Raw genomic sequence first — 15,753 nt, 5'->3', positions numbered from 1 at the left:
GGTTTGATCTCTGATACTTACCCTATATGATACCCTGAGTCCCTCCAGGAGTAATTCCTTAGCTCTTAGCCCATAGTGAGCCCTGAGCACAGCTGGTGTGGTTCAAACCCTATTCCTTTTCCCCCATATCCCTGCTCAAAATAAGAAGGTAAAACTCTTTTATGTTTTAATAGCATATTGCTTATATAGTCGTTCATGATTCACAGGATAATAGGTTCTGTTCATTTTTTTTATAATTTTTTTATTATGAATTATGAGAACAAAAGATGCAAAGAAAGAGGATAAGGTAAAGTTACAGTGGAAGGACAATCACCCATAACATAATTATCAGAAGTCCCCTTGCTGATATCTTAACTTTGAACTTTCACCAAAGAAAGTTAAGATAAATAAAACAGAATCCATGTGCAATTACTTTTTCCCTCAAGTCCCCAGATTGTAGCACATTATAATATTTCTTAACAGCACACAAGGCAATCTAAAGCCATCAAACTTATGTAACTCCTTAAACATTAGAGGCATAGTATTTTTTACATTTCCATGTACATGCATATTAGCTTAAGTTAATCTCAGATTTTAAGTGGGTGTGTTTTAAGGATTAGAGTCAAAGGAGCACAGTAAAAATGGTGTTCGAGTGGCAATTGTTGTTTGCATAGGCCCACCAAAATATGAGAGGCATGGAAAGGAATAGCCTTGGCCTAAATACAAAGAGATCCTACCCCTGAAGTTTCCTGGCATTAGACCAGCTCTAGGCCTCAGGAAAGTTATCGTTTGCTCCAAGACATTGTCCGTAGCGCCAACACACTTATCACACAGTCTCTGTTGTTGGTCTCATGTTTCTGTATTAAAGATTCTGGAATCTGCATGTCCTACATTGAAGTCATGATGTGGAGCATCTTCTTCTCGTTTCACCTCACCATGAAAGGGGAATGCAGGAAGCCCTGTCCTGTAAGCAGGTCGTTGTTGATAAGTCTTCTCAGTGTTATGGGAAGTCTCTTTTGAGTTGGTCGATGTCTGAGCAGTGGTAGGGTCTTCCATGGTAGAGGATTGCTTCCAGGTGATGTTATAGACAAACCTCACCATAAAGGGGCAATACAGCAAGCCCTGTCCAGTAAGCAGGTCATTGTTCTTGTTGTCTTCTCAGTGTTAAGGGATGTCTCTTTTGAGTAGATCGATGTCAGAGCAGCTGTAGGGTTGTCCCTGGTACAGGAATGCCTCCGGGTGATGTTTTGTAAATGTCTTCTGTAGATCAAGGGGTAAATGGAGAATGCCCATTCTTCTGAGGCCTGTGCCAGGTCTTTATGTCAATGTTCAGGGTGTAAGGTCTCATTGCACTACAAGATTTGTGTGTTCCCATTTCTATTAGATAAGAACTTATTGGTATGTATAGTATTTTCCCATGTTAGTGTGCCTACGCAAACAAGATATAAAGCCACGTGGTGCTATCAGATATATGGGGGCATAAGAACATTTCCAACGAGACCCATGACTTGGTTCAAACATAAGTATTAAACTGAGGGATTCTTTCACACCAAATTCCATATTGAGCAGTTCACAAAGAGAAGATAAAAAACATGGGGGGGGGGGGGATCATCACTGTATAAGAAAGTATTTAGCAAAAGTTACAGCCGTCAAAGAAAACACCCATAAAATGTTGAAAAGATATGTGTCCTTTTTATGCCTTTTAAAATAGTTGGGTGGGTGTTAACTCTAGGGCACCACTTTGGTCTGTGAATTAGGACTCAACAATACTTAAGTTAGAAAGGGTAAAAAAAGGAGTAATGTTGATAGGAGTTAAAGAAGTTAAAGAGAAATATGAACTTATGAAGGGGTATGCAAAAGGGCAGAGTACAAAATGGACATACTGCATACATAAAAACATAATTCAATGATAGTGAGTACTATTAATGTTTCTTGTGAGAGTACTATTAATGTTACTTGAAAATGTAGACTGGACAGAGATTACCAGTGCCAGCCAAACCTCCTCCTGCTAGACTCCCGGCTCCCAGGAAGGAGAGATCCTTCAAGAAGCTGGGAGAACAGAAGTTCAGAGCCCCACCCAGACCCTCCCTAAGGAGCCGCATGGATAGTGGGGGGAGGCCTAGGGTACCTTCAAGCTCCACCAAGGGACCCAACTCACCGGCTTGCCCAGGCGTGTGGCCCGGGGAAGCCCTGGAGATCTGGAGCAAGGCGGCAGAGGGGTGCTGGGGTTACCCAAATCCCGCACCCCCCCCTAGGCCTGGCCAAGCAGGCCTCCGGCATGGCGTGGGCCTGCCAAACCTCCTCCTGCTAGACTCCCGGCTCCCAGGAAGCGGTTCTGTTCATTTTATAGATAATCATCTATTCTAACAGTTTTTTTCTGCAAAAAATGCAGAAAATAAAAGCCACAAAACCCTAGGATAATTTTTCTTATTTTTAGAATTATTTGCCTTATAGTAATTTAATTTGTTATTTAAATAACCTTTTTTACTATTGATAAATATAAAGCAAAATAAGTACTGTTGGGGAGCAGTACCTATTAAACAACATTTAAGGAATCTAGGAACCACTCCTGTATATATATATATATATATATATATATATATATATATATATATATATATATATATATATATATTCAGCTAACTGGCTGTGGTTCAGGGCTTTGCCTGGCAGTGTATGCTGCTTGGGGCCTCACACATGAAAGGTATGTGCCCCAGCCCTTTGAGCTATTGCTCCAACCCTTTTTGGATGGTGAAAAAAATATATATGTGAGATTTTATATATTTTGTTTCTAATTACCTTTTTTTTGTTTTGCAGCCACATACTCTGTGTGGCTCAAAGTTACTCTTGTGTGTTCACTGAGGCTGCTCCTAGCAGACCCCAGGGGAACTATGTTGTGCCTGAGATCAAAACAGAATAAATCTCACACAAGGCAAGTTCCTTAATCCCTATGCTATCTCTGTTCTATCAACTCACTTTTAAAGTTATTTTTTCTTTTGGGTGATATGTAAGTCATACTATTAGTTTCATTTTTGTGTCTCTTCCCTTTGATAATATAAAGATTCCTAGCCTGAAATACCTAACTTAATAGAGTTGAACATTTGAGTCTTGTCCAGGATCTAACATGTCCTTTCCTTTCTCTGTAGATACTTCGGGAGCACAAAGCAGTCATCATTCAGAAGAGAGTTCGAGGCTGGCTGGCCCGAATACACTATAAGAAGAGCATGCACGCCATCATTTACCTTCAGTGTTGTTTCCGCCGAATGATGGCGAAGCGTGAGCTAAAGAAGCTCAAGATTGAGGCCCGCTCTGTGGAACGATATAAGAAGCTCAACATAGGCATGGAGAACAAGATTATGCAACTTCAGCGCAAAGTAGATGAACAGGTATGTGTTTTGTTTTGTTTTGACTTTGTTTTTATTTCTTAATATATGTTATTTATTTCTTTTTAAATTGTTTATTACTTTACTTAAGCACCATGGTTTACATTTGCCATTCCATGTTCTGAACATCAAGCCTACCACCAGAGTAAGATTCCCTTCACCATTGTCCCTGGATTCCCATCCACTCACATGCCTGCCCTTTTGGCTGGAATGAAATAATTTACATTTTACTGCTTGTTTATATCTATGTGTTTATGAAATTATAAAATTATCAAATTTTGATAGTGAAATTATAAAAATAACTATAACAGAAGAATATTTCTGAAAAGTATTATACTCAAAATGAGGTCATTATGCCATTGTTTTACTGAGATTTACTAAGTTGTTGGTTGCTAGTTGATTGTTTTGTTCTTGGTTTTGTTTATTAATCTTAGGGGGCTCCTTTGCTACTTTGCTGTCTTATTTAGTGTGCTCCTACTGAGGAGTGACTACTAAAAAATATTGAGGTGTCCAGAAATTCCAAGCTCTGTTGTTTATATGGTGGTTTTTGTGAGGTGTGGTTATATTTGCCAAGTCTTCTGAAAGTACAGAAAGGAGAGTGCCGGCAGTTGGTCCAACTAAGTCCTGGAGAGATCCCAACTCAAATACTGGCATATCTGAAATTCTGGTTTGCTAGGTATCTCTACAGAGATCAGTGATAAAATGGTGAAGTTGAACCATTGACATGGTGGTGATTGTTGGTTGTGAGTGCAACTGTTGAAACTTTGATACAATGGGGATTTGGCCTGCCCCTCCATCTGAGAAGGCCCTAGTTTTTTAACAGACCCATGCCATTTTGTGTGTGTGTGTGTGTGTGTGTGTGTGTATTTGAGTCACACACCAGTGATGCTTAGGGTTACTCCTGGCTCTACACTCAGAAATTGCTCCTGGCAGGCAAGGGGGACCATCTGGGATGTCAGAAATCGAACCACCATCCATCCTGGATCGGTTGCTTGCAAGGCAAATGCCCTACCTCTATGCTAGCCCATGTCTTTTTTTAATAAATAAATTGTTTAATTGGATCACTGTGAAATGCACAGTTACAAAATTTTTCATGATTGAATTTCAGTCATACAATGAACAACACTTTTAACCAGTGCACATTTCTTACTGCCAATGTCCCCAGATTCCCTCTCTCACTCTCTCCTCTCTTCTCCTTTCCTTTTCCTCTTCCTACCTGTTTAGCACACATTTTCTTCTCTCTTTATTTCATTTTTCCTCTTTTAAAAATTGGGGTTTGAAATATGGTGGTTTTTTTTAAATAATATCTTTCTTTTAGCACCATGATTACAAGCATGATTGTAGTTGGTTTTCAGTCATAAACAGAATACCCCCCTTTACCAGCGCAACATTCCCACCACCAATAAATATGATTATTGGAGGGGGTCTCATGTATATTATTTTATCTCCTTTAAGCACCACACCCACTTCTTGTCCAGAGTGATCATTTTCAATTATCATTGGTATAGTAGTCTCTTTTCTGCCAAATTGCATTCACTTACTATTTGTGGCAAGCTGTCTACTAAAGACTAGTCCTTCTGACCCTCATCACTATTGTGTTTGGATTTTAATACCATACTTTTTTTTAATATCCCACTAATGAGAAGGATTATTCTGTTTATCCCTCTTCCTCTGACTCATTTCGCTCAACAAAGTACTCTCCATATGCATCTGTGTAGGAAGAAAATTTCATGGCTTCATTTTTCCTAGTAGTTGTGAAGTAAACTATTGTGTAGCTGTACCACAGTTTGTCCATTTATATATTGTCAGATATATAGTTTATTTCCAGATTCTGGCTATTGTGAGTAGAGCTGCAATGAGCATATGACTGCAGAGGGCTTTTCTACATTATGTTTTTTTGGACCCTACTGTATATTCCTAGGAATGGTATTGCTAATCCATAAATTTCTTGTTTACTAAAAATAAACTAGTTTATCTCAATTTCTAGTTTATTAAAAATTATTTTATTTATTTATTTTTGGTAGGGATTTGGGCCACACTCCGTGGCACTTAGGGGTTACCCCCTGGCTCAGCACTTAGAAATCACTCCTGTCAGACTCAGGAGACCATATGGGATCCCGGAGATCAAATCTGGGTCCTTTCTGGGTCAACGCATGCACGGCAAACACCCTACCACTGTGATATCACTCTTGCCCTCGTTCATTTTATTTTATTGAAATAATTTTGATTTACAAAGTTCTTCATAGTTGAGTTTCAGACATACAGAGAATCAGGGCCAATCCTACCACCAGTGTGGACCTCCTTGAGCCAGTATTCTCAGAGTGCATCCTGTACTAACTACCAGCCTTTGCCCTCCAGCCTGCCATTATAACAGGCCCAATTTAAGTTTAGGTTGTTAAAGTTTGGGTCTCTTGATTCCAATTTTGTTGACTTTTGCTTGGATATTTAGTTCTGTCCTTTTTTTTTTATCTTGACCAATGCACCTGAAACCACTTGACCCCTGGCATCATCATTTCATATTTGTGTTTCTCCTCTCTCAGTTTCTTTCATTTTCCTTACTCCTTGCTATATTCTGGGGCCAAGGATGTTTGAGACAACTCTCATTCAGACCATTGCAATTCTTCATGCAGTTATTCGAAATACTTCATATAAGTGATATCATTCTCTATCCTTCTTTTGGCTTACTTCATTTAACATAACATTTTCTAGTTCTATTCATGATTATATCATTTCTTCAGTTATGTAGTATTCCATTGTATATATGTACACATCTTCATGATCTATTCTTCTGTTTTTAGACATCTAGGTTGATTCCAGGTCTTAGCTATTTACTGAGTGCTACAATAAATAGCGGTGTGCATACATCCTGTTTGATGATTCCCAATCCTGCACCCATTGGCAAACACAGAATAATTTACTTTATAATGCTGTTAAAGTTAAAATGATAATGGAATTACTATAAAACACTTTAGTAAAAGAAAATTCGTGAAAATGTTTTATCTTATAATATCTTAATAATAATCATTAAGTCACACTGCTATTAGGTTTACTAAACTTTTATTGCTAGTTAGTACTCAATATTACTGGTTTTGTTTGATGACCCTGGGTGGTTTCTATGACACTTTGATGTCTAATTTGGTGCATTTCTACTGGGTGTCAGTATTGAAAACTTTGGAGGTGTCATGTGGCTGCTTATGTGTCTGCATACTCCAGGTTCCAGAATCTGTGGAGCTGGGCCACTGAGCTGACATGGTGGTGGCTGTGGAATGTGTCTATGGCTGCCAGGCTTCTAGAAGTATAGAAGGACAATGGGAGGCTGCTCACCATCACTCTGAGAAGTCCCAGGGTTCTTTGCCCCAAAACCAGATTTCCTGGAGTTTTGTTTTGTTTTTGTCTTTGTCAGATGTCTATGCAGAGATTAGTGTAAAAGCAGTCGTTTGATATGGCAGCAGTTATTGGCATGGATGCAGCTGCAGAGGCTTTGACAGGGTGGAGACTTGGCCTGTCCATGCCCTGAGAATGCTCTAGAGTTTTTAGCTTCAAGAGCAGTGTATCCATGATAATTTGTGTCTTGGAGTACATCTTTTTTAAGAATAAAATGAGTATATGGATCTGGCTGATGAGCTGACATAGCAGTAGTTTTTCATACTCATTTTTTAAAGCAAATAAAGATTATTTTTTTCTTGATTAAGAATCATGAAGTGAGAAGCTTATTGTGGTGACTTGTCTTGTGGTTTTGAAAAGTCCTTTTTCATTATGTAAAACAGAAACAGTTGTGCACATTCTTTCTTTGTAACACTAGGATGGCATTAGTTGTATTATCAGCAATGTTGTGGTTAATATTTTGGTTAGATGTTTTAATGCTATGATATTGCATAAATATTATAATAGTATGTGTTGTTTTCTTACTAAATTCAATGATGTATATATTTACTTATTGTTATTTGTATCTGTTTAAAGAATAAAGACTACAAATGCCTCATGGAGAAACTGACCAATCTGGAAGGAGTATACAACTCAGAGACTGAGAAATTACGGAATGACGTAGAGCGTCTCCAGCTAAGTGAGGAGGAAGCTAAGGTTGCTACTGGACGTGTCCTTAGTCTACAGGAAGAAATTGCCAAGCTCCGGAAAGACCTGGAACAAACGCGGTCAGAGAAAAAATCCATTGAGGAACATGCAGACCGATACAAACAAGAAACTGAGAAGGTAGCAACTAATGTTCACATTTCCGTGGACTTTCACAGTAGTGAGATGCTGACATGGCCTTCTGTGACTCTATGATAGTTAGAAATGTAGGTGAAATGCAAATTTTACTTAGTTTACAATTTGCATTTTTTTGACATAATCATTGAATAATATCAATGGGAGATATCTTAAGTCTGGGGTGTATTATTTAAATATTCATAAAAAATATGTCTACATAAGGTTTATTGAGGAAAATAATGATATTCTGCAAGTTCACCAAAATTTTCATCTTTAAATGAAAATGGAAATGACTTTAGTTGGCGGTAACACGTTCTGGCTGGAATCACAGTATGCTTTTCTGAATATTAATTTGAATATTAATTTCTGAATATTGATATTCTTCTGAATATAACAGCAGCACATATAATGAGACTCAAAAGGTGCTTAAATATAATTCAAGTAGGTAGTGCCACTAATAAAATTCTTTTGATTGTCAAGGTCTTAATATATATTTTTATATGTCCAGCAGAGCCATACTGAGTACATGAAGATAGCAATACTGTAGCAACAAAGATTCCTGGCAACCAGGGGAGTTAGGGGGAAAAAAAGCAAAACACTATCAACAGCAGAAAGTAGGCTATATGTTCATTCTGATGGTCCTGTCTCTTCCCTCTGTAATAAATTAGTCTTAACATACTTAAATTAGAACACATGATTTTGATCTGCATATTTAACAGTTTATATATACATTCAAAAGTATAGTACAAGTTAAAAACTTTCTGGCTTTGTTGTTGTGTTTCCTGAGTCTATAAATATGTTTCGTATTCCTCTGAATCTATAAAGAATTTAAACTTTATAGATCGGTATTGGGTAACTAGTTCTCTCATTGCTAGGGTAGCCTTTGTATTCTAGTTGCTGTTTCCTTTGAAGTGCAGAAACTTCTCAGTTTACTGTAGTCTCCTTTGTTTATCTCTACTTCCACTTTCTTGGACAGCAGTGTTTCTTGGACAGCAGTTGAAGATGCCTTCAGTGTCAATGTCATGGACTATTTTGTTTACTTTTTTCTTCATGTACCCTACAGTTTCATGTCTGAAATCAAGGTGTTTAATCCATTTTGTGGCTGCAAATGCTGTTCCTTTGTCCGGGAATCCCAAGCACTGTTGCTCATACAGTGGTTATTTTTTTTAATAAATACATATCTTTATTCAAACACCTTTATTATTGTTTCTGGAAGCTTTTTGGTAGAGCCTTTAGGATTTTCTAAATAAAGTATTATGTCATCTGCATACAGTGAGAGCTTGACTTCTTTCTTTCCTATATGGATGCCATTGATATATTTTTCTTGCTTAATTGCTGTGGCAAGTACTTTTAGTATTATGTTGAATAGGAGTGGCAAGAGGGGGCATCCCTGTATTGTACAGATTTTAGAGAAAAGGCTTTCTGTTTGTTTTTTTTCATTGAGTAGAATATTTTCAATGGACTTGTGGTAAATGGAATTGACTATATTGAGAAATTTTCCTTCTATTCTCATCTTGTTGAGAGTTTTATTCATGAATTTGGGTTTTTTTGTTTGTTTTTTTTTTTTTGTTTGTTTTTTTTTTTTGTTTTGTTTTTGGGCCACACCTGGCGTTGCTCAGGGGTTATTCCTGGCTGTCTGCTCAGAAATAGCTCCTGGCAGGCATGGGGGACCATATGGGACACCGGGATTCGAACCAACCACCTTTGGTCTTGGATCGGCTGCTTGCAAGGCAAACACTGCTGTGCTATCTCTTCGGGCCCTCATGAATTTGTTTTGAATCTTTTTTTTTTATTTTAAAGTTTTTTGTTTGTTTGTTTTTGTTTTGGGGCCACTCCCGGCGGTGCTCAGGGGTTACTCCTGGCTGTCTGCTCAGAAATAGCTCCTGGCAGGCATGGGGGACCATATGGGACACTGGGATTCGAACCAACCACCCACCTTAGGTCCTGGATCGGCTGCTTGCAAGGCAAACACTGCTGTGCTATCTCTCCGGGCCCTTGTTTTGAATCTTATCAACTGCTTTCTCTGTATCTATTGATATGATCATGGTTTGGGGTTTTTTTTTTTTATTCATGTGTTTTATTACATAGAGTGACTTGCATATGTAAATCACCTTTGCATCTCTGGAATGAATCCTACTTGGTCATGATGTATAACTTCTTGATGAGTTGTTGGATCCTATTTCATAGTATTTTGTTGAGGATCTTTGCATCTGTGTTCATCAGGGATATAGATCTGCATTTCTCTTTTATTGTGAGATCTCTGTCTACTTTTTGTATCAGAGTGATTTTGGCTTCATAAACTCTATTTGGGAGTGTTTCTGTTTATTCAGTTTCTTAGAAGAGTCAAAACTATTAGGAGTAGGTCCTCTGGAAAGATTTGAAAGAATACACTAGTGAATCTATCTAGACTTGTACATTTGTTTTTGGGAAGCCTTTTGATTACCATTTTAATTTCCTCAATAGGGGTAGGTATTTTAAGATATGCCAGATCGTCTTGTTTCAACTTTTGGAGGTTATATGAGTTAAAGAATTTATCATTTCTTCCAAGTTCTCTTGTTATGTGACATAGAGCAACTCAAAGTAATCTTTGATTATCCCTTGAATTTCTGTGGTATCTGTAGTATTTCCCCCTTTCATTCTAATTCAGTTTATTAAATTTTTCTCTCCCCTTTCTTTGTGAGTTTTGCTAGTGTTTATTTTATATATCTTGTTTATTTTTTCAAAGAACCAACTCTTGCTTTCATTGATCTTTCAGCTTGTTTTTTAGTTTTCCAACTCATCAATTTCTGTGCTTAGCTTATTATTTCCTTACATTTACCTATTTTTGGTTCATTTTTTGAGGACTTTCCAATTTTATAAGCTGTGCCATTAAGTTATATATGTAGGCACTCTCTTCTTTGTAAAGCTATAAATTTTCTTCTTAGTACCACTTTTTCTGTGTCTCACAGACTCTGATAATTTGTGTCTTCATTCTCATTTGTTTCCAAGAATATTTTGATTTCCTCTTTAATTTCATCTCTTATTTCATCTTTCATTTCATCTCTGACCCACTGGTTGTTCAGTAATTTAATTAGATTAATTTCCAGGTATTAAATTTTTCCACTGTATCTTTTTGTAATTTACTTATAATTTCAGTATGTTATGATCTGAAAAGGTACTTCATATCAAAGATTTCTATTTTCATCTGTTCATAGTTCTTGAGGACTTTTCCCATTGTCTGATCATTTGTTTTGTTGCATGGAGTTGTTAAGCATCTCATCTTCCAGCTCACTGATTCTATCTTCAGCAGCTGTTACTCTGTTTGATAGGCTTTCCAGTGAGGTTTTCATTTCATTTGCCATGTTTTCCTGTCATGTTATTTCAGTTTGGAGTTTTTTCATTTATTTTCTTGAATTTTATTTGTGGTTTGTTAGTTTTGTTCCATGGTTTGTTTGAGTTCTTTTTTTTTGGTGGTGGGGGGGGCACACCCGGCAGTGCTCAGGGGGTTACTCCTGGCTGTCTGCCCAGAAATAGCTCCTGGCAGGCACGGGGGACCACATGGGACACCGGGATTCGAACCAACCACCTTAGGTCCTGGATCAGCTGCTTGCAAGGCAAACACCGCTGTACTATCTCTCCGGGCCCTGTTTGAATTCTTTTTGTTGAGTTCTTTGAGCATTCCAGAGTTCCTCTCTAAAGTCTTTATCAGAGAGGTTATATAGGTGGTCTGCATTTGGATCTGCAGAGCTACCACCATCATTCTCTAGGCATGATGGTGTTCTCATATTTTTTTCCCATTGTGTCCTTTGCAGTGTGATGTTTTCTAAGTGTTTTGCTGGGGTTCATTAACTAACTAGATGACCTGAGTGCTGCTGTGGAACTGGGAGGTGAATGGGTGCAATCAGCAGATCTCAGGTCAGTCCTCCTGCTGGTTACCTTTAGGCCTGTGGGGTGGGCACCAGGTACTTGTAGCTTTGTTGGGACCTGGGGAGCTTGCCAGTCTTCTTATCAGCCCTCCTACTTGTTCTGTTCAAGGCCTCAGGCAGGAGCAGGTCACTTGCTGCCTTTGGGGATCTGGGGGAACTCAAACCATGCTGTTGATCAGTACTACTGATTCCCTTCTTGGTTGAATGAGGTGGGTGCCCTATGCTTGCAGGAGGAAAAATGGGGCTTCGGGAGCTTATCATGCCTCCAGTCAGCCCTCCCGCACTGCTGTAATTCTTTTTTGCTTGTTTGTTTGTTTGTTTTTGGGTCACATCAGGCAGCACTCGGGTTACTCCTGGTTCTGCACTCAGAAATCGCTCCTAGCAGGGTCTAGGGACCATATGGGATGCCATGATTTGAACCACCATCCTTTTGCATGCAAGGCAAATGCCCTACCTCCATGTTATCTCTCCGGCCCCCACTTTCTTAAGGGCACTCCTTATATTTAATTTCCCTCTTTGACCTTGCTGCATTTGCTATTCTTTATGTTTGTTTGTTTGGGGGCCACACCCAGCAGCTCTCAGGGGTTACTCTTGGCTCTGCACTCAGAATTCACTCCTGGCAGACTCAGGTACCATATGGGATGCGGGGATTGAACCCAGGTCCCTCCCAGGTCGGTAGCGTACAAGGCAAATGCCCTACTGCTGTGCTATCACTCTGGCCCCTCTGTGTGTATGTTTTTTTTTTAATCATTTTGCTCATGATATGTCTTGGAGTAGTATTTTTATTTGGATCTCTTTTACTTGGTACTTTTCACATATACAGGATGTAAGTACAACTGTCCTCTTCAGCTCAGGGAACTTCTTAGCAATGATTGTTTCTGCATAGGAGTTTTATTCCTGTACCTCTGGGACCCTCAATGATTCTTATAATGTGTCTTTTGAATTCATCCCAAATTCTCTTGTCATCTGTTCATTTATTTTTAGGCTTTTTTCTATATTCTGCTGTTACTTAGACATTTTTTCAGCCTCATCATCGAGCTAGGTGATTTTGTCCTCATCAGCTGCTGAGTAAGGCTTTCTAGTGAGTTTTCATTTCGCCTACTAAGTTTTATTTTCTGACATTTGTTTGTATTTTTTCTCATTTCTGTTCTCATATATTTTTGGGTTTTTTTTTTGGGGGGGGGGGTCACTCCTGGCAGTGCTCAAGGGTTACTCCTGGCAGGCACGGGGGACCATATGGGATGCCGGAATTCTAACCGGAGTTCATCAGGGGTGGGCCACATGCAAGGCAAACACCCTACCATTGTGCTATCTTTCTGGCCCCTGTTCTCATCTTATTTTAGCCATCTATCCTCTGGGTTATTTTATTTTTTTGTTTTTTGAGGCCATACCTAGTGCCACTCAGGGGTTACTCCTGGCTCTGCACTCAGAAATCACTCCTGGCAGACTCAGAGGACCATATGGGATGCCTCAGGTTGAACTCAGGCCTGACCCTGTTCAGCAGCATGCAAGGCAAGCCTCCTACCACTATGCTATCACTCCAGCCCGTTTTTCTTGGTTTCTTTTAGCTTTTTAAACAACCTAAGTATTTCCATTCTGAAGTCCTTTTCAGATAGATTATTTAGGTGACTGTTACTGGTGGGATTCTGATCTACTTTACCATGGTTCTATTTGTAATATGGGGGTGTGTCTTTTCCACTTTATTCAGTGGCTCTCTCACTGCCAGGGAGAATTCTGAGGGAACTCTCTTTAGAATGGGAGATTATCTTTTCACTGCATTAGTGGCTGCCACTTCAGAACCATGGCTCTGGTTTCTGATGTCCAGGTAAAGTCTGGGGCCATCCTTTGGGCTACTTTCCCATGGGTGAGGGGAGTGTGGTCTGTGAGCACAAATGGTGACACTGTTTTTTTTTTTTTTTGTTTGTTTGTTTTGTTTTGTTTTTAACAAGGGTTCTGGTTGTTAATGTGGAGTCTGGACTGGTTTAATGAACCACTCTTTGCATGAGAGGCCTTCATATCTTTATTAACACCCTTCGTCTATTTGAATCATATAAGTTTTGTATTTAGAGTATAAGGAGAAAGCATTACCATAAAGAGAAATGATTCCTAGGTACTGGCCATTTACTAAATAGCAATCATTTTTTTCCTCAAGTTAATTTGAAAAGAAATAATTTTCTTATATATATAACTTTAGTTTTTATATATATATATATATATATTTATATAATATATATATTATATAAAACCTTAGAAGGGTTATAAATGATGTATTGTAGTAGTGCAGAAGAGAGATATGAATTGGAAGAAGTTTCCAGGAAGGCTCTCTGGAGCTCTAATGCTAAGAAATAGAGGCACCCAATATGTGGAAGGAAAGAATGACTCAATATAGTATTGATATGTAGTCCTCTCTCTGTCTACTCTACAACATCTCAGTTCATCTTTTTATTTTTATAGCTGGTATCAAATCTGAAGAAGCAAAATACTTTACTGAAGCAGGAAAAAGAGACCCTCAATAAACTTATTGTGGACACAAGCTAAGAGATGACAGGTAAGGCATATGATGTCAATCAATGTGAGATCAAAGTTTGGAGCTAAAAGATTATTTTTGTTTTGTTATGTGTTTTTTGCTCATTTGGTTTGTTTTTAGGCCACACCTGGTTGTATTCAGAGTTTATTCCCTTGCTCTCTGCTCAGGGAATTACTCCTGATCATGCTCGTGAGACTATTTATAGTGCCAGAGATGAGATGAAACCTTGTTAGCCTCATGTAGTCAAGGAAGACCCTTACCACCTGTACTAGATGTCTGACCTCTAGATATAAATATTTTTTAAGTTGATGTTGTTATCTTGTAAATTTATAAGTTCAAGTAGCAACCACTTAAAATATTTTACTTGCATATTCATGGTGAACTTGTAAATCTAGTCTCACTATGTAAAGAATATTATGCAGCTGTCAGGAGAGATGAAGTCATGAAATTTTCCTATATATGGATGTACATGGAATCTTTTATGCTGAGTGAAATAAGCCAGAGGGAGGGCGATAGACGCAGAATAGTCTCACTCATCTATGGGTTTTAAGAAAAATAAAAGACATTTTTGCAATAATTCTCAGAGACAAAGGAGAGGAAGGCTAGAAGGTCCAGCTCAGGACATGAAGCTCACCACAAAGAGTGATGAGTGCAGTTAGAGAAATAACTACATTGGGAACTATCACAACAATGTGAATGAATGAGGGAAGTAGAAAGTCTGTCTAGAGTATAGGCGGGAGTGGGGTGGGAAGGAGGGAGATTTGGGACATTGGGAATGTTGCACTGGTGAAGGGGGTTGTTCTTTACATGACTGAAACTCAACATATTTGTATATCATACAAATCATATTTGTAATCTAGGTGTTTAAATAAATATATTAATAAAAATTCAAAAAATATGAAGTTATGTTTAAGCACTATTATATCTTGATTTAATTTTATTTTAAAGTATTGAGTGCCACCAGGTGGTGTTTGGGAGTCCTGGGATCTCTTTCAGTGATTTTCAGCCTGCCAGGTTGGGTCCAATGGGAAGGCCTGAGTAGTTGGAGCAACAAGAGCTGTCTGGTTCAGGGAATTACTCAACCCAGGCCAGTGGTGCTTGGAGGCTTCCAGGGCAACACATAATGGTGTACAGTGAATTCTAAAGCTGTTCCCATGATGCCATGGGATTATATGATGTTAGGGGTCAAACTTAGGTCAGAACCTTAGAAGGCAAGTACCCTGGACCATTTTTCCAGTTCCTAATTTTCTAAATGTCATTGATTTCCAAGTATCATTTATCAGTTATGAATGATTGTATTCCTATTTATTTAGAGGCAAATTAATTCTTGAACTAATTTGCATATTTCTATACCTATACATATTTATTTTTATTTTTCTGAAACAGTATTATACTCCCAAAAATCAACTGATTTTTGCCACCACAGTTAAAACAATGCTATCATTTTTTGAACAGAGAACTAACTTGGTGTGAATATTTACCTATTTGTATTTATGGTATGATTAGAATGGTGATGACTTTAGAAGGAATCTACATATACCATATTTTCTGGTATATAAGATGACATTTTAACCATGAAAAACTTCTTAAAAGTCGGGGGTCATTTTATATGCTGGTATACGGCATGCTGAAACTTACTCCAGCTTCAGGGATGAGTGATCTGTCCCTCTCTTACCACCGCATCCCATCACTCAGTCCTCTGCTTATCCTAATTCATCTTTCAGGGCACACAGAGGAGCTGAGTTATCAAGTG

The 15,753-nt window shown here is 38.4% G+C and overlaps 1 protein-coding gene across 1 annotated transcript in view; it reads left to right on the top strand.

Annotated features, from left to right (window-relative positions):
- Positions 1 to 15,753, top strand: part of MYO5A (myosin VA) — a 150,238-nt gene that overhangs the window by 77,401 nt on the left and 57,084 nt on the right. The window contains 3 exon segments of the mRNA XM_049769351.1: positions 3,126 to 3,365; positions 7,323 to 7,571; positions 13,928 to 14,021. Coding sequence (XP_049625308.1) covers positions 3,126 to 3,365; positions 7,323 to 7,571; positions 13,928 to 14,021 — 583 coding nt within the window.

Source organism: Suncus etruscus, chromosome 2 (assembly GCF_024139225.1).
Source record: "Suncus etruscus isolate mSunEtr1 chromosome 2, mSunEtr1.pri.cur, whole genome shotgun sequence".
Classification (NCBI taxonomy): Eukaryota; Metazoa; Chordata; class Mammalia; order Eulipotyphla; family Soricidae; genus Suncus; species Suncus etruscus.
This window is presented reverse-complemented; position numbering and strand designations above follow the sequence as displayed.